This window comes from Chiloscyllium plagiosum, unplaced genomic scaffold (genome assembly GCF_037043375.1).
Source record: "Chiloscyllium plagiosum isolate Xiang-an unplaced genomic scaffold, Cpla_swu_hap1 HiC_scaffold_27, whole genome shotgun sequence".
NCBI lineage: Eukaryota > Metazoa > Chordata > Chondrichthyes > Orectolobiformes > Hemiscylliidae > Chiloscyllium > Chiloscyllium plagiosum.
In genome coordinates this window covers 79,406,471-79,425,232 of record NW_028270165.1, presented here as the reverse complement: position 1 = coordinate 79,425,232, position 18,762 = coordinate 79,406,471, and the positions used below count along the sequence as shown (strand labels likewise).

The 18,762-nt window shown below is 46.9% G+C and overlaps 2 protein-coding genes across 2 annotated transcripts in view; one reads left to right on the top strand and one right to left on the bottom strand.

Annotated features, from left to right (window-relative positions):
• LOC148144635 (uncharacterized) overlaps window positions 1–18,762 on the top strand; it is a 333,213-nt gene that overhangs the window by 253,891 nt on the left and 60,560 nt on the right. The gene's annotated exons all lie outside the window — the stretch shown is intronic.
• On the bottom strand, window positions 3,796–11,767 carry LOC148144636 (uncharacterized). The gene is made up of 2 exons (XM_087975037.1): window positions 11,661–11,767; window positions 3,796–6,198 (listed from the first exon to the last, which is right to left on the bottom strand). Exon 2 carries the CDS (start codon window positions 5,872–5,874, stop codon window positions 5,188–5,190), a length of 687 nt encoding a protein of 228 aa, XP_087831163.1. The 5' UTR covers window positions 5,875–6,198; window positions 11,661–11,767; the 3' UTR covers window positions 3,796–5,187.

Here is an 18,762-nt window from a genome sequence, read left to right as displayed (position 1 = left end):
TGACTGAAATTATACATTGAAAAATTGATTGTCTGTTAAGCCTTTCATCTGTCAGAATACAGTGATAGTTTCACTTCTTTCATGTGTAAATCACAAAACCCTTTTTTTTTAAAGTTGCATTCTTGGGTTAGCTGTTAACAGTGGCGATAGCTAGATAATACTTTGAAGGAGTTAGCCTCCTGTGTTCTCTGTCTATGACCTGATGTTTAGATTGATTCTAATCTAAAAAGTGATATAACAGAGTTTTACATAAATTCATGCAGTTTTTGAGCTCAGAGTTCTACATAAATATATGCAGTTTTTGAGCAAAGTGCAATGTAACTCTGCAAGTACAAATTCAGCACACAAAATATATGTGTGCATGTGAGTCTTTGCCTGTGTGTGTGTGTCTGTCTGGGTTGGGAGTTGTGAGTGTGAGAATGTGTGTGTATGTATGTGTGTGTGTGTGCGCGTGTAGTGAGTGGAGAGTGTCTTAAGTCTGTGAGGGGGTGCATGTGTGAGTGTGTGTGTCTATAAGGGTGTGTGTGGGCGCCTGTGTGCACGTCTGTGTGTACCTGTGTCCGTGTGTGTTTGTGTAGGAATATATGTGTGTGTGTGTGTAGTGCAATGGTGATCACCTGTAATGTGACATGAACCCAAGGTCCCGGTTGAGGCCCTCCCTATGGGTACCGAACTTAGCTATCAACCTCTGCTCGGCCACTTTCCTCTGCTGCCTGTCCCGAAGTCCACTTTGGAGGATGGTCACCCGAAGGTCCGAGGCTGAATGTCCTGGACCACTGAAGTGTTCCCCAACTGGGAGGGAACCCTCCTGTCTGTTGATCGTTGTGCGGTGCCCATTCATCCGTTGTCGTAGCCTTTGCTCGGTTTCCCCAATGTACCATGCCTCCAGGCATCCTTGCCTGCAACGTATAAGATAGACAACGTTGGCTGAGTCACATGAGTACCTGCCATGTACAAGGTGGGTGGTGTTCCAACGCATAATAGTGGTATCTATGTCCACAATCCGACACGTCTTGCAGCGTCCACCGTGACAGGGTTGCATGGAGTTGTCCTGAGAGCCGGGCAGTTTGCTACGAACAATGATCTGTTTGAGGTTTAGCGGTTGTTTAAAGGCAAGTAGTGGAGGTATGGGGAAGGTCTTGGTGAGGTGCTCATCCTCATTGATAATGTGTTGCAGGTCACGAAGAACATGGCGTAATTTTTCAGCCCCTGGGAAGTACAGAACAACGAAGGGTACCCTGTCAGTTGCAGCATATGTCTGTCTCCTAAGGAGGTCATTACGGTTCCTTGCTGTGCCACAGACTCCCCTACCCTCGGGAAAAGACTTTGAGTACTCACCCTATCCATGCCCTTCACAAACGTCTATAAGATCACCATGCAGCCTCCGATGCTGCAGGGTAAATATTCTCAGCCTATTCAGCCTCTCCATGTAGCTCAAACCCTCAAAATCTGGCAACAGCCTTGTCAATCTTTCGAAGTATCACACATGTTTCCTACAGCAGGGAGACCAGAACTGAACACAGTATTCCAAAAGTGGTCTGACCAATGCCCTGCACATCCACAACTTAACCTCCCAACTCCTGTGCTCTCTGCTCTGACCAATAAAGGCCAGCATACCAAACGCCTTCTTCACTATCCTGCCTACCTGCGACTCCAATTTCAAGGAACTATGAACCTGCAGTCCAAGGTCTCTTTGCTCTACAACACTCGCCTTAACTGTGTCAGTCCTGGCTGGATTCACTTCTCCTTATCAACAGCTCAAGGCCAGGAGCCTGGAACATTTGAAGTCCTTTTCATGTATGGAGTTGTTTTTCTCATTCCTGGACTGTTGATATGGTAGTTTACTGGCCTTGTAAGTCTGGTATTAGGTCGGTTTAACTTTACATTTTTTTTCTGCCTGTCTGCAAAGTCAGGTCCTTACTTCTTTGTTTCCCTGTGCTTTTCTAGATTTCACAATAAATGTTAATTTTCCATTACACCAGCTGGGTACCTTTTAAATGCTGTAATTGTACCAGCCGCCACCACTTCTTCTGGCAGCTCATTCCTTACACGCATCATCCTCTGAATATAGGAGTTGCCCCTTCGGTTCATTTTAAATTTCAGTTAATTCATTCACTTTTGTTACAATGCGGCACACATTCAGACACACCATGTATCGTTTCAGTTTTTGTGACATTAGTATCCAGTTTCGATTGTTGGTCCATTGGTGACGCTGTTGCTTGGTGACGGTGAGGCTCCCCCGGCCCCGCCCATCCCCCCGTGCAGACGTCACGCGGGGGCGAAGGCGGTTGGGAGGAGAAGTCGCTCGAGCGAGGAAGCGGCGGGGGGGGGGGGGGCGGCTGTTAGGAAAATGGTGCTGCGCGGCCCGGGGCAGACACCTGTCACTAACCTTGTACTTTTTATCGTCACTGATTTTTTTAAATCCTTGTACTTTTCACCCTTGCGGACTAATCTAATTTATAGATTAAGGTGTAGGTTATGTTGGATTGGCCATGCTAAATTACCCATAGTGCCCCGGGATGGGCAGGCTGTGGTGGATTGGTCATGTTAAATTACCCATAGTGCCCTGGGATGTGCAGGTTGGGTGCATGAGCCATGGGAAATACAGGGTAAAAACAAGGACTGCAGATGCTGGAAACCAGATTCTTGATTAGAGTGGTGCTGGAAAAGCACAGCAGTGCAGGCAGCATCCGAGGAGCAGGCAAAAGCCCTTCATCAGGAATAGAGGCAGAGTGCCTGCAGGGTAGAGAGACAATTGAGAGGAGGGTGAGGGTGGGGATGGGGGTGGTGGGAAAGTAGCATAGAGTCCAATAGGTGAATGGGGGTGGGGATGGAGGGGATAGGTCAGAGAGAAGGGGGGAGTGGATGGGTGGAAAGGAAGATAGGCAAGTAAGACATGTCATGGGGACAGTGCTGAACTGGAAGTTTGGAGCTGGGGTGAGGTGGGGGAAGGGGAAATACAGAGTGAGGGGATGGATATGGGTGGCACACTCTTCAGAGGGCCAGTGTGGAATAGATAGGCCGAATGGCCTGCTTCCACATTGTTGGGATTCTATTGACTCTCCCCAAAAATGAGCATTTTATGGGCATCTATCTTATCAAGCCCTTTTCAGAATTCTATTGGTTTCAATAAGATCATAGAGGTATACAGCACAGAAACAGACCCTTCGGTCCAACTTGTCCATGCCGACCAGGATTCCCAAACTAAACCAGTCCCACTTGCCTGCATTTGTCCCATATTCCTCTAAACGTTTCTATTCATGTACCCATCCGAATGTCGTTTAAATGTTGTAACTGTACCTGCATCTACCACTTCCTCAGCAAATTCATTCCACACACAAACCACCCTCTGTCAAAACAGTGCCCCTCCGGTTCCTTTTAAATCTCTCTCCTCTCACCTTGAAAGAATATGCCCCCTAGTTTTGAGCTCCCCTACACGAAGGAAGAGCCCTTTGCTATTTACCGAACTTCACTCCTTATGATTTTATAAATCTCGATGAGGTCACCCCTCAACCTCCTTGTGCTCAGTGAAAGATGTCCCGGCCTCTCCTTATAACTCAAACCTTCCAGTCCTGGCAATGTCCTAGTAAATCTTTACCGAACCCTCTCTAATAGTCTTCTTCATATTACAGGGCCACCCGAACTGTACCCAGTACTCTAAACCACCCTGTCTACCAGTGATACAACTTTCAAAGAACTACGTACCTAAACCCCACCTCCCCATGTCTCGGGTTTGGAGAGATACGGGCCGGGTGCTGGCAGGTGGGACTAGATTAGGTTGGGATATCTGGTCGGCGTGGATAGGTTGGACCGAAGGGTCTGTTTCCATGCTGTATATCTCTATGACTCTATGTCTCTCTCTTTTACAACATGACCCAGGGTCCGACAATTAACTGTACACATCCTGCCCTTTCTTGTTTTAGTAAAACATAAAGTCTTGCGTTCATACCTGTCTCATACACCCACACTCTCACAGACTTATACTCCAAGCATGCACACACTCTTACATGCACACTCACGCACAAACTCACATGCACACAATCACAGCAATCTCGGTTTGTTCAATATATCCTATCAGTTGCATGACACGGTGATCTTTTGCTATAAAATGTAATGTCTTTGATCCTGCTTCACAGCTACCCAATGAAGGAGCAGCACTCCAAAAGCTGGTGCTTTCAAATAAACCTGGTGTTGTGAGAGTTTTTAAATTTTATCCACCCTAGTCCAAAACTGGCACCTCCACATCTAGTGAACACAGTCCCAGTGCTGCCAGGAAACTTTACAATGCTGATGAAATGACGCAGTAACTGCACTCCTGAAAAATTTACAATTTCTAACAATACTAGCTACTCATTCACTGCTCCATCTGAAACACAACATTGGAAACTCAGTGCAGGAGGCTGAAAGAAATGAGCAGCTTTAAAACAAAACCCTCTTGGAGCTCAAAACTTTCAATGAGAGTCTGAGACTGGCAGTAAGTTCAGGTAACCTTAATTGCGATCCAGCTTTGTTACAGCTTCAGATCCCCCCCAGCAAAAAAGCAGAGAAAAAGTAGCTACTTTTCAAACAGCTCAAGACCAAAGTGCACGCACATCCCCCCACAACCACACTTTCCTTAGTATTGGTCACACCGAGTTGTCCCTTTGTAGTTGGATCCTTGGTACAGCCTTAACCTGTGGGAAGTATTGCCTCACTCAGTAATTTCAACCTGTATCCAAGTAAGTTGGATGGGCAGTGTCGAGTCAACCACACTGCTGTGGGTCTGGAGTCACATGTAGGCCAGCCTGGGTAAAGAATGCAGCTGGAACGACTGAGTGAATCCTTTCCCACAACGGCAGTTTCCTCCCCTAAAAAGGATGCGAGTGAATCAGATGGGGGTTTTCTCCACCCACCCCCCCAACAAAAATTGGTTTCATCATTAGATTCTGAACTCCAGTTTCTGACCAAATTCCAATTCCGCCATCTGCCGCGGCTGGATTCGAACCCAGCAGCCCCGAAACTGGGTTGACAGTCCAGTTGATAATGGCATTCGGCCGTCGCCGCTTCAGTGAGTCCACAGTTGGGAGGAGCAGGTGAACGGCCTCTCCCTGGTGTGGAGACACTGGTGGGTCAGCAGCTTAAATCGAGCAGGTGAACCCCGTCCTGCACTCGGGGCCCCTGAAGGGCCTCTTCCCCCTAGTGGAGCCGCTAGTGCCTCTGCAGGTGGCTCACCTGACTGAACCCCTCCCCAAACTCTGAGCAGCTGAAAGGCCTCTCCCCCGTGTGGATCTGCCGGTGGGTCAGCAGGGTGGAGGCCTGGGTAAAGGTCTTCCCGCACTGGGGACAGCTGAAGGACCTCTCCCCCATGTGGATCCTCCGATGCCTCAGCAGTGCAGAGGCCTGGGTAAAGGCCTTCCTGCACTGGGGACAGCTGAACGGCCTCTCCCCTGTGTGGACCCGCCAGTGCGTCAGTAGGTTGGAGGAATTGCTGAAGGCCTTCCTGCACTCTGTGCAGGGGAACGGCCTCTCCCCCAAGTGGATCCACCGGTGCCTCAGCAGGGTGGAGGCCTGGGTAAAGGCCTTCCGGCACTCGGGGCAGCTGAAGGGCCTCTCCCCGGTGTGGACCCGCTGGTGGGTCAGCAGGATGGAGGAATCACGAAAAGCCTTCCCGCACAGAGGGCAGCTGAAGGGCCTCTCACCCATGTGGACTCGCTGGTGGGTCAGCAGGTTGGAGGAATCGCTGAAGCCTTTCCCGCAGACATAGCAGAAGAACGGCTTCTCCCCGGTGTGGCTGCGCCGATGAGTCTCCAGGACAGACGGGACATGGAAAACTTTCCCACAGTCGCCACACTTCCATGGTTTCTGTACGAGGCAGGATTCCTTGGGTTTCTCCATGGCCAACGCTTCAGCCACACACAAACGCGTGTGGAGCCCCTCCCCACCGTGAATTTCTTTTTCCAGGCCGTATAACTGCTTCAGGCTCCACACTCAGTGCACTGCAATAGTAGGGTCTCTCATCCAGTCCCACTGATGCTGAAAATGTACTCAAACCGGAACCAAAAAGCTTTGCTCCTTCTCACAAAATCATAGTTGGAAAATTGTTGTCGTTCTGATGGAGTGAGTGACTGTCAGACATTGATGTCAAAGTGAGGACTGCAGACAATGGAGAGCCCTTCATCTGTTGATTTTGAAACTTCTGTCTTCAGATCGTCCAATGCTCTGTTAAAAAGAGATTACAAAAGTGATCATTGTCAGTGCAGGGTAGAAATTCAGAACAAGGAACTCTACTTTCTGTGGAATATTCTTTTCTTTTGTTATTCCACAAAATTGAAAGCACCATCCCACTCTCTCTCTCCCCGTCTGTTCTCACTCCGCTCGAACTAACTCCCCTGAAGATGCTGATTCAGGATCTTACAGGGGCAGAAAAACAAAAATGTCAAGACTAACATCAAGACAAATCCACCTGAAAGTGAATATCTTTCACAACACTGGGATACTGCTGAGAGCGAGCAGGTCTGCCCCTCAGGTCCCCATTAAATCATTCCCCTCTCAGCTCAACATATGCCCTCTAGTTCTGGACTCCCATACCCAGGGGAAAAGACCTTGGATATTCACCCAATCCATGCCCCTTATGAACATCCATCAGACAATAGACAATAGGTGCAGGAGTAGGCCATTCTGCCCTTAGAGCCAGCACCATCATGGCTGATCATCCGCAATCAGTATCCTGTTCCTGCCTTATCCCCATAACCTTGGATTCTACGATCCTTAAGAGCTCTATCCAACTCTTTCTTGAAAGTATCCAGAGACTTGGCCTCCACAGCCTTCTGGGGCAGAGCATTCCATACACCCACCACTCTCTGGGTGAAGAAGTTTCTCTTCAACTCCGTTCTAAGTGGCCTACCCCTTGTTTTTAAACTGTGTCCTCTGGTTCAGGACTCACCCATCAGCGGAAACCTGCTTCCTGCCTCCAGAGTGTCCAATCCTTTAATAATCTTGTACATCTCAATCAGATCCCCTCTCAGCCTTCCAAACTCAAGTGTACACAAGCCCAGTCGCTCCAATCTTTCAGCATAAGATAGTCCCGCCATTCTGGGAATTGATCTCGTGAACATATGCTGCATTCCCTCAATAGCCGGAATGTCTTTCCTCAAATTTGGAGACCAAAACTGCGCACAATATTCCAGGTGCAGTCTCACCAGGGCCCTGTATGGTTGCAAAAGGACCTCTTTGCTTCTTTACTCAATTCCTCTTGTTATGAAGGCCAGGATGCTATTAGCTTACTTCACTGCCTGCTGTACCTAATTTAAACGCAGCTGTGTTGCAGTGGCAAACCTACCTGCCAGAATACTGGTCCCCCACCTATTAAGGTGCAACCCGTCCCTCTTGTATAATTTATCCTTACCGCTAAACATCAGCCTCTCATGCTCCAGGGAAAATATCTCTGGCCTATTCAGCCTCCCCCTGTAGCTCAAACCCTCCAACCCTGGCAACAGCCTTGTAAATCTTTTCCAACTCCTGTCAAAGTTTCCCAACATCTTCCCTCTAGCAGAGAGACCAGAACTGAATGCAGTATTCTAAAAATGGTCTCACCAATGTCCTGTACAGCTGCAACATGACCTCCCAACCCCATACTCAATGCTCTGACCAATAAAGGAAAGCATCCCAAACGCTTTCTTCACTATGTTCCTGAGACTCTGCTCTCAAGGAACTATGAACCTGCAGTCCAAGGTCTCTTCGTTCTACAACTTAACATTTGGATAAGTACATGAATAGGAAAGGTTCGGAGGGATATGGCCCAATCTAGGTGGGACTAGTTTAGTTTCTGAATATAGTCAGCATGGACTAGTTGGACTGAATGGTCTGTTTCTGTGCTGTCTGACTAACTATTCTGTACTGGTCTTGAAACCATTTTCTTGCCTTCCCCCACAAACGTCCACTTCTTCGTTGTTCCAAAATCAGATGAGTTCAGCCTTGAATATATTCAATGACCCTCTAACTGCAGGGAGACATTCCCACTTCTGAACTCAATTCCTCTTGCTAATATACCACTTGCCTTGCTGATTGCTTGCTGCAACTGTCTGACAACTGGCAGTGACTGGTGTAGGAGGACGCTGAGGCCCCTTTGCACGTCCACACATCATCCCTAACGAAGGGCTGGTGCCTGAAACATCAACTCTCTTGCTCCTCGGATGCTGTCTGACCTGCTGTGCTTTTCCAGCACCACACTTTTCGACTCTGATCTCCAGCATTGGAAATTCACCTCCTTTCTGCTTTTTTTTCCATAACAAAGGCTGTAACTTTACATTGTGGCACTCCATTTGCCATGTGTTTGCTAACTGTGGTCTTCTCTACATCGTGGAGACTGAGCATAAACTTGGGGAATGGTTCGCCGAGCATCGCAGCTGGGTCCACAGAAGCCGACTGGACCTCCCAGTCGCCACTCATTTTAATTCCCCTTCCCAATATGACCATCTTTGGCCTCTTCCATTGCCACAACAAAGCAAACTGCAAATTGGAGGAACAACACCTCATCTTGTGCCTGGGCAGCCTGCAGCCCTGAGGATCAACATTGAGTTCTCCAATTTCAAATCACCTCCCTTCACCACTCTGGAAAAAGGTGGTGAGAAAAGAGAGTACCATGCTCAGAGATGTTGGACAGGGGAAGGGCATTGCAGTCTGGGGTGAAGCTCAATCTTCATTCAGGGAGAGAGAGAGGGGAGCAATAGCAGCTTCAGAAGCTCATGGTCCAACTTCTGCATTTAGACAATGGGGGGGCTCTGATAGGCAGGAGGACAATTCCAACTCTGGACTCCTCCCGTGGGTTAAACTTCTATGTCTGATGATCTTGCTCTATGGGTTATTGACTGTGTACATTATGCAACTCACGGTGGTGCCCGTTCGGTCGCCCTCTTTCTCCTGACGGCTTGGTGGCATCCCTGCCTCCAACAACGAGCTCAAAGGGTTAGCGGCCGGTGTCTTATTTGTCAGGAACATAACCCCGGAAAAGGCTTGCCTTGCACTCCGGGTAGAACTCCCTTGCCGGAGGGTCCCTTTGAGACACTTCAACTGGACTTCATTGAGTTGCAGAAATGTCAGTGCTATAAATATATTTAGCTTATTGTTGATGTTTTTTCTAAGTGGATTGAAGTCTACCCTTCCCCTAACACTGCTGCTGAGACTGTGAAGATTTTGCTTAAGGAAATTATTCCCTGCTTCGGTATACCTGCGTGCATTAGCTTGGACAATGGATCGCACTTTGTTGGTAATAGTAATGAAGAACTCTTGATAAAGTACAGATTTGAGACGGCCCAAGGAATTCCTTATGAACTCAACTTGTAAGCCTCTCTTGGTTCATCCGGAGATCGTACCTTTGGTAGTCTGGAATTTCACAAAAACTCTTGCAGACAGTTTTAGTTTAATTTTAATCATCCCTTTCCTTTACTAATAGCATCACTGTTACAACATAACCCTGATACCTATAAGCCAGGCTAACTGGATTCTAATAACCCAGGAGAGTAGGACATTGTTCTTCCTTCAAGAGCCCTGGCAGGCTACTCTGTTGTACTATCACAAACAGACTACCTTTATAGCTGAAAACGTGTTGCTGGAAAAGCGCAGCAGGTCAGGCAGCATCCAAGGAGCAGGAGAATCGATGTTTCGGGCATGAGCTCCTGCTCCTTAGATGCTGCCTGACCTCCTGCGCTTTTCCAGCAACACATTTTCAGCTCTGATCTCCAGTCCTCACTTACTCCTAGAAGACTACCTTTATACACAAGTTTACAAAGACGATACTGTCACAAACACAAAAAGTTAACAAAAGCACTGCATGTTCTGAACTAGACAGATAATAGTGAAGGACAAGAATTCAAGGGAGAAGTCAATTTGTAGCGAGTTTCGTTTTGAGGTCAGAATCAAACATTGTTATTAATTTCACAAAGGAACAGCCATGAATGTTATCACTCGGTGTCCTGTTTATACAGATTCACTGATGTTCAGGCAAACGTTCTTAATTGTCTTACTCTCCCTGCCTATTTTCTATTGTGCAGCAAATGTGTTGTATAATTCAAAATTAAACATTTTTAGTCAAAATGCTTAAGGATAAGTTTTCCAATAGTGTATGAGCCCTCCTGCCACCTGTTTGCTGATGTCTTTTAACTCTACAGCAAGGTCATATGAGAATTGCTTTAATGGAACCAGCTATGGGTGTGCATGTTCCACATAACATCTCCTGCCTATTTGAGACTTGTCTCACCCATTCCTATAAGACAAAGGGGCCATATACCTCCTGCCCGTATAGACAAACAGCTTGCGTTCCACTGGCTGGGATACAGCAGGCCTTATGCGGCATAAGTAACTATACCCATCTCCATGTACGGAATCCTTCCCTTGCGCATTTATGGGTCCTGTTTCTTTTCAGAATCTCATACTGTCACCAAGACCATTTGCAAGAGAGTTAAGGGAGAACCTAATGGGAACAGAATTCTGAGGACCATTGTCTACCAGATGCACAGCACAGAAACAGGCCCTTTGGTCCAACTCATCCATGCTGATCAGATATCCTCAATCAATCTGGTCCCATTTACCAACACTTGGCCCATATCCCTGTTAACCCTTCCTATTTGTGAAGGGCACTGCTTGTCATTGTCCACTCGGGTGTTTCCTTTCTTCCTGGTGGTGGAAATTGAATAAAGATTCATACACCTTGTGTCTCTCACTGTGTCTCACACCTGCACACACACAACATGGGTTCTGGGGAAAAAAATAAGCACTACCGCAGTTAGGCGGTAACATGGGGGTTAAAAAGGAAAAAAAAAATTTTTTAAAATACACAGGAGTGACAGACATCCTGTTCATTCTGAGAGCTGCCAATTTTAAAAAAAATAACCCTTCCTATTCATTTACACATCCAGATGCCTTTTAAATGTTGTGATTGTACCAGCCTCCACCACTTCCTCTGGCAGCTCATTCCTTACATGCACTACCCTCAACATAGGCATTGCCCCAAAGGTCTCTTTTAAATCTTCTCCACACCCTCACCCTAAACCTATTACCCTGTAGTTCTGGACTCCCCCATCCCAGGGAAAACACCTTGTCTATTTATCCTGTCCATGCCCCTCATGATTTTATAGAAATCTGTCGGGTCACCCTTCAGCCTCTGGCGCTCGAAGGAAAAACAGCCCAACCCTGTTCAGCTCAAACCCTGACAACATTCTTGTCAATCTTTTCTGAATCCTTTCAGGTTTCACAACATCCTTCCTCTAGCAGAGAGACCAGGACTGCACACAACATTCCAAAAGTGGCCTAACCTTGTGCAGCTACAACATAACTTCCCAACTCATCTACTCAATTAAAGGATTAAGAAAGTTTTCAAAACCCACAAAAGACACTGTAGAAAGAATGGAGGAACTTTTGCGGGTCAGCTTGGACATCAGGGCGGGGGGATGGGAATGAGGGAAGGAAGCTGAATGTGCTGGAGCCAAGGTGGAGGAAGAACAGAGGGTGCAAAACCGGCTTGAAGCTGCAATGAGGAATATTGCATGTGCTGTATTTGTACCTGTTGCAGTTACTGGTGGGAATCGGGTGCATTTTAAACATCAAAACAGAAAAAATGTCCACCCCTCCCCCTTTCCAATCTCTATCCTTCAATCCCTCTTCACTGGGGTAATTAAGAAACCTACCTGAGTTTGCGGAGACTGCTCCCTCCCTGAATTCACTCCAGTTGCAACAAAAGAACAGATTTCCCCGCCTCCCGTCTCTCCGGCCCTCCCAGGATGAGGAGTTGCCCAGAGGGAGGGAGTGTCACTCAAACAGACAGGGCCACTTCTGTCTTGTGACGTCATTAAATGGGCGGGGAAAGGTGACGGTAAAAGGGGCGGGGCGAGGTGGACAGCGGGCCACCTCACTGCACCTGCGGGGCCCTGCAGCAGAAGGGAGGAGAATCCCTTCCCTTCAGGGAATCCCCACAGTGTGGAAGCAGGCTACCCTGACCCACGAGTCCACACTGACCCTCCCAAGGGTAACCCACCCACACCCATTCCCCCACCCCCACTGCTCTACATTTAACCCTGAGTAATACACCTAACCTGCACACCCCTGGATATTATGCAGAATTTGGCATAGCCAATCCACCCTAACCTGCACATCCCTGGGCACTATGGGTAATATAGCATCACCAATCCACCCTAACCTGCACATCCCTGGGCACTATGGGTAATTTAGCATAACCAATACACCCTAACCTGCACATCCCTGGGCACTATGGGTAATTTAGCATAACCAATACACCCTAACCTGCACATCCCTGGGCACTATGGGTAATTTAGCATGACCAGTCCACCCTAACCTGCACATCCCTGGGCACTATGGGTAATTTAGCATAACCAATACACCCTAACCTGCACATCCCTGGGCACTATGGGTAATTTAGCATTACCAATCCACCCTGACCTGCACATCCCTGGGCACTATGGGTAATTTAGCATGACCAATCCACCCTAACCTGCACATCCCTGGGCACTATGGGTAACTTAGCATAACCAATTCACCCTAACCTGCACATCCCTGGGCACTATGGGTAATTTAGCATTACCAATCCACCCTGACCTGCACATCCCTGGGCACTATGGGTAATTTAGCATGACCAATCCACCCTAACCTGCACATCCCTGGGCACTATGGGTAACTTAGCATAACCAATTCACCCTAACCTGCACATCCCTGGGCACTATGGGTAATTTAGCATGGCCAACTATGAGTGATTTGGCATGACCAATCCACCCTAACTTGCACATCCCTGGGCACTATGGGTAATTTAGCAGGGTCAACCCACCCTAATCTGGACAAAGTTAAAAACCACACAACAACACGTTTTGTCCAACAGGTTTCTTTGGAACCAGCAGCTTTCGGAGTGCTGCTCCTCCATCAGGTGGTTGTGGAGAATAATATCACAAACAGAATTTATAGCAAAACATTCCAGTGTCCTGCGACTGAAATGATATATTGAACAAACCTGGATTGTTAAGTTTTACATCTATTCAAATGGGTTGCAGGTATCATTACTGTGTAAATCCCACATCTTCTGTCTGTCACCTTCTCAAGATAACTCAAGGTTTTATAGCAAAATGTGACATCTCAGCTCAGACAATTCATTAAAGGTGTGAGGTCAGAGTCTTCTGTGTCCCAATCTTGAGTCAGACTGATTCTATTTCCAAAACAAAATTCACAAAATATTACATGTATTGACTGCCTGCAGATTATGCATTTTTTGAGCAAAATAGAATGTATCTGCAAGTTTAATTCTGCAGATACACATTCACTGCCATGGACTTCTATGTGTGCGTATTCGCATGAGTGAGGCAGATAGATAGAGAGAAAGAGAGAGAGAGAGAGAAAGGGGGAGAGAGAGTGGTGCAGGCAGGCAGGCAGACAGAGAGTGTGTTTGCTAACAACCTCCTTGCCTGGTCAGCCTTTTTCCCTGTCTACAACTTGCTTTTATAGAATCACCTCGCGTACATTGTTATGAATATTGTCTAATAAGAGTAGATGTATTTAGTCGATGAATCAAAACATCCCAATGGCTGAAACAGCTGACACTCTAATGTTGGACAAGTGGGAAACATTTGCATCAGTTCACCAAAACTCTTCAGAGTTTACATTCATGGGTACGCCAACCCTCACCATTACGACCGGGACATATTGGAGCTGAGATGAAAAGGCCCGTTCCTAGTCCTGCTGGGTTACCCGGTCAGCAGTCAGGGTCAAGGGGAGGCCGCATGGACACACACAACACAATGCAAACGAGCGCCACCTCCTGGAGGAACACCAGAAGACCCCGTCAGAGACACATCTTCAGCCTTCATCCATGAATGGCTCAGCCTGATCATTCTGCCTTTCACTGCACTCTTCCTTATCTTTCTTTCACGAACTATGTTTGATTGTGCCTGATAACCTCTAGTAAACAGAAATTACAGTTTAATACTTTTCTTTATGCACAGAAGGTCAACCACTCCAGCTGCTGGCTATGTGCCCATATCCCCATCCATCCCGAACTCGTACTCGAGCACTTATGTAATTTGAGCAACTTGAAGCTTTCTTTCCCCCTGCCTTTGGGACTGGTCGATTGGAAATCAAAGTCACCCGCATACAATCCTGTGCTCGGCTCAGTTCACTGTTGTGGCCCTCCTCTCCAGTGATCTCCCAGTTGCCGAGGTTTCCCCTTCCTGATGCAATTCCTGATGATGATTCCCAATCCCTGGAGCCTTCTGCCCCTGTCCTTACTGAACCCGAGGACTAACAGTTCGCTCTCCAAACACTACCTCCTGACAATCCCCCTGCTCTGGGTATAATCCCCCTTTTGCTGACACCCCCAATCTCCTCTTTTTAATAAAAAAGGAGGGATTGTGGGAGAATTTGATCAAAATTGACACAAAACTGTGTGGAAGCCATTTTATCACAAAGCAATGTTTGGAGGAAAATGTAGCCTGTTAACAGAATGCTGTCTGAGCCCTGGCTGAGGAATTCTGTTTTGATAGCCTGACCTTGCAGCTGCAGGCTGTCTCTGCTCCTCAGGCCATTAGACTGTGCTGCTTCATAGAATGATGGATTGGTTCTCTCTGTCCCTTATTAGTAATTCGAGCCTAGCTGAACATGCAGTATAAGAAAACATTCAGTTTTGCAGGCATTAGGAAGTGTAGGTCTGGACAATGTATGTGAACCTTACAACTGCCCCTCAGTTGCATAATTAATGGAGAGAGGGGCTTGTGTTTTACATAAAACTTGTAACATTCTGTATTTTATTGGAATACGTCAGACTTTGTTTTGAACTAAGAGGTATTCCCCATGGCAATGAATAAAGCTAGTCAATTGCTCAAGATCTCCTCTCCTGACTACTTTGCTTTAAACGTTTTGACACACGAGTTACTTTGCCCCAACAATACTAATAATTGCATCTAGGGAGAGAGGATTCCTCACGTAGGGCACTCTCAGGATCCTGGGAGACCCCTATTCTGGTTTACTTCCTAATGAACAAACATTAAGCATTTATTTATTTCTGATTTTGTTTCATTTTTCTTGTTTGATTCCCTGCGCTGACTACACTCTGTGTCTGGATGGGTGACAGGCTGAGATTGTGGGTTTGCTTTCGATTGACTGAATGTTTTCTTGTTCTGGAAGCTGTAAAAGAGGGGTGAAAGCTTCAGAAGTCCAGAAAGCTGAGAACAGACCGACATCTTATTCCGTGGGAACTGGGAGATCAGAGGATAGAGAAATCAGGACCTGAAACCCAAGCTGACACCAGACTACCTGTGCTCAGTGCTTTGGTGAGCAGTGCCAACCCTCTGCCTTTACCTCGCTTCCCATCTGACTCCCCCCTCAATATTCAGGATCCAATCCTTGCCATCCTGAAGCCATGTCTCTGTAAGGAGTCTCAGACCATAATTATTCACTTCCAATGTGTGCAGTTAATTCATTCACTTTTGTTACAATGCAGCACACATTCACACTCACCATGTATCATTTCAATTTTTGTGACATTAGTATTCAGTCTTGATTGCTGATACATTTCCTCTCCTTGTCCCTTTCTGTTGTTCTGATGTTCATTTTCCACATCACTGCATTGCTCACCGGCCATGATTTGGATTGGCCATGCTAAATTGGCCACAGTGCCCAGGGATGTGCAGGTTCGGTGGGTTAGCCATGGGAAATGCAGGGTTATAGTTTCATAGTAATAGAAGCAGGAATAGGCCATTTGGCCCTTCCAGCCTGCTCCGCCATTCATTAAGATCATGGCTGATCTATCCATTGTCTGAGCTCCTCCTCCCTGCATTGTCCCAACTATCCTTAATTCCCTTGCAGCTGTACTGCTACCTGATAAACAAATTCTTTCCTTCCATGGGAATATCCTTCTCTTTGCAAGGACCTATTGCACACTTATCAGCTACTAACCACATCGTCCAGACACTACGTCGCTGGGCAAATTGACTTAGTTGCTCAATATCCTGTGGGTAGTACATCAGCCATGAAAGAGATGAAATCAAGAGTCCCTCATGACTTCTTAACCGTCCTTTTTCATGTGTTCATGACGTACACGCCAGGAGCCAATCTTTAATCGATTTTCAATTGATACACTGAGTGAAACACTACAGGTGTTTAACTCGGAACTCTATTTCCAATTCAGTGTCAGTATATCGCTCTTTGTCCATCCTCAAATAAGGACCAAATCAAAGCCCGACGTCTGTTCCACCTGAACGTTGATTTTTTTTTAGTTTGCAGATTCCAACCTTTTATTAAAAGTTATTCATGGTACATGAGCATTGCTGGCTGGCCAGCATTTAGTTCCGCTTGAAAAGGTAATGGTGACCTGCCTTCTTCAACTGCTGTGGTCCACACACTGTACAGTGACCCATAATGTCCTTTCAGACGGTATTCCAGGATTTAGACCCAGCAACACTGAAGGAACAGCAATATATTTCCAAGTCAAGATGGTGAGTGGCTTGGAGGGGTATTTGCAAGAAGTTGTGTTCCCAAGTATCTTTTTCCTGATCCATCTGGATGGAAGTGGTTGTTGGTTTGGAAGGTATTTTCTAAGGATCTTTGGTGAATTTCCGTGTTGTGTCTTGTAGATCATATGCACTCCTGCTTCTGAACAGTCGGGCAGAGGGAGTGGATGTATGTGGAGATGGTGCCAATCAAGCAGGCGACTTTGTCCTGGATGGTATCAAGCTTTTTGAATGTTGTTGAAGCCGCACCCATCCAAGCTGGTGGGAGAGTAGTCCGTTATACTGTTGACTTGTGCCTTGTAGAAGATGGGCAGGGTTTGTGGAGTTTCTTGCCACAATATTCCTGACCTGTTGCCTGCTCTTGTTGCCATTGTGTCTGTTGTTAGTCTACTTGAGTTTCTGGTCAATGGTAAACCCCAAGGATGTTGATAGCGGGGTGTTTAGTGACAGTAACACTGTTAAATATCACACGGCAGTGGTCAGATTATCTCTTTTGGGGATGAGTCATTGTTTGGCATTGGCGTGGCATAAATGTTACTTTCCTCATCAGCCCATTGGATATTGTTAAGATCTTGTTGCATTTCAAACTGAACTGCTTCAGTTTGTGAGGAATTGTGAACATTGTGCAATTATTGGTGAATATCACCACCTCTGACCTTATGATGGAAGAAGGTCATTGATGAAGATGGTTGAGCCTAAGACACTACCCTATGAATTCCTGCAGAGACGGTCCTGGAACTGAGATGACTGACCTCCAACAACCACAGCCATCTCTCTATGTGCCAGGTATACCTTAACAATTAAGATACACAACAATTATTTTAAAACAAATTGAAGGAATACATACGAGACACCCCTCTTCTGGGAGACGCCAGTGCAAGTTTTTCTGTTCCAGAAACAATCTGATAAATGTTGACTGTCATCAACTTTTTTGATCTTGGCCAGCCACAGCTCCCCTGTCCATTCCCCCCATCACCCACAGTCTATTCTCCCCCGCCATCCACAGCGCCCTTTGTCCATTCTCTTTCCATCCCCAGCTTCTTGTCCATTCTCCCTCTATACTTCAAACAGCCTGTCCATTCTATCTCACGCAACCCTCTGCAACCCTGTCATTTCATTCCTCACCCTCTGCCTTCTGACCAGTCCTTCTACACACCCTCTGCCCCATCTATTCTCTCACCACACCCTCTGTCCCATTTCTATTCTTCCAGGCCTCCACCATCTCCTCTCTATCCATTCTCTCTCTCTCCCTCCCCCCACTATCTGCCACCCCCGCCCATTCTCTCTCTCCTGTTGTGGGGAAAAACACCAGGCTCGGATTCAGAATTGATTTTCAATGACAGAGTTTATTGCACAAGGAAATACCGGGGCTCCGGGGAGAGAAAGACACCAACAGCACAGTGTCAGCTGCGAGACTTCTCTCGACCTGGAGAACACGTCAATAAACTTTTATACATCTTGTGATACAATCGGTCAGGGATGGGATTATTGTCTTTGTAACATGATTTGTTTATGGTAATCATTATAGAATCGTTGATAGTTTCGGTACAGTCTTTGTCAGTTCAGGCACAGCCTTTGTTAATTTCCGCACAGTCGTTGTCAGTTTCAGTGCAGACATTGTCCATTTCAATGTCTGCATGGAAATCCATTGTTGTAGTAATGGGCGCTAATTGCTCTTCCTGAGAAGGAGGATTCTTGCAGCCCTGGCTATTAGCATTTGGTATTGAGTCTGTATCAAGCTGTTAGCACTTCTATAATGGGTGTTGGGTGGAGCCAGACACTTCGGCGGGCAGTGTTCATTACTCGTGTGTATTCTCTCCCCCACCCGCCTTAAACTAATCAATTGGGTTGTGAGTCCAATGTGCTGGCATTCTGGTGGCCCCAGGCAGTGTCTGTATCAGCTCTGCTGTTTCTCTCCATATTGTGATCCAGCGGCCATCTTGTGTGTCAGTGTGCCTAGTATCACCCTGCTCAGTGGTCATCTTGTGTATCTGTGTGCCTCGTATCACCGTGCCCTGTGCCACCTCCCACTTCTCCGTCACGCCCACTCTCTCTCCCCCGCCCAATCTCTCTGTCAACCCCACTTATTCTCTCTCGGTTTCCACCCCCCCCACAGTTTCTCTCTATCCCCTCCATTCTCTCCCTCTCTGTCCCCCATCCATTCTGTCTCTTTTCTCCCCAGCCCCCACCACACCCGTCCTTTCTCATGCCTCGAACCAGGTTTGACTGCTGTATCAAGCCCTTCAAAGGACACACACACACCGAGAAAATGGATAGTGATGAC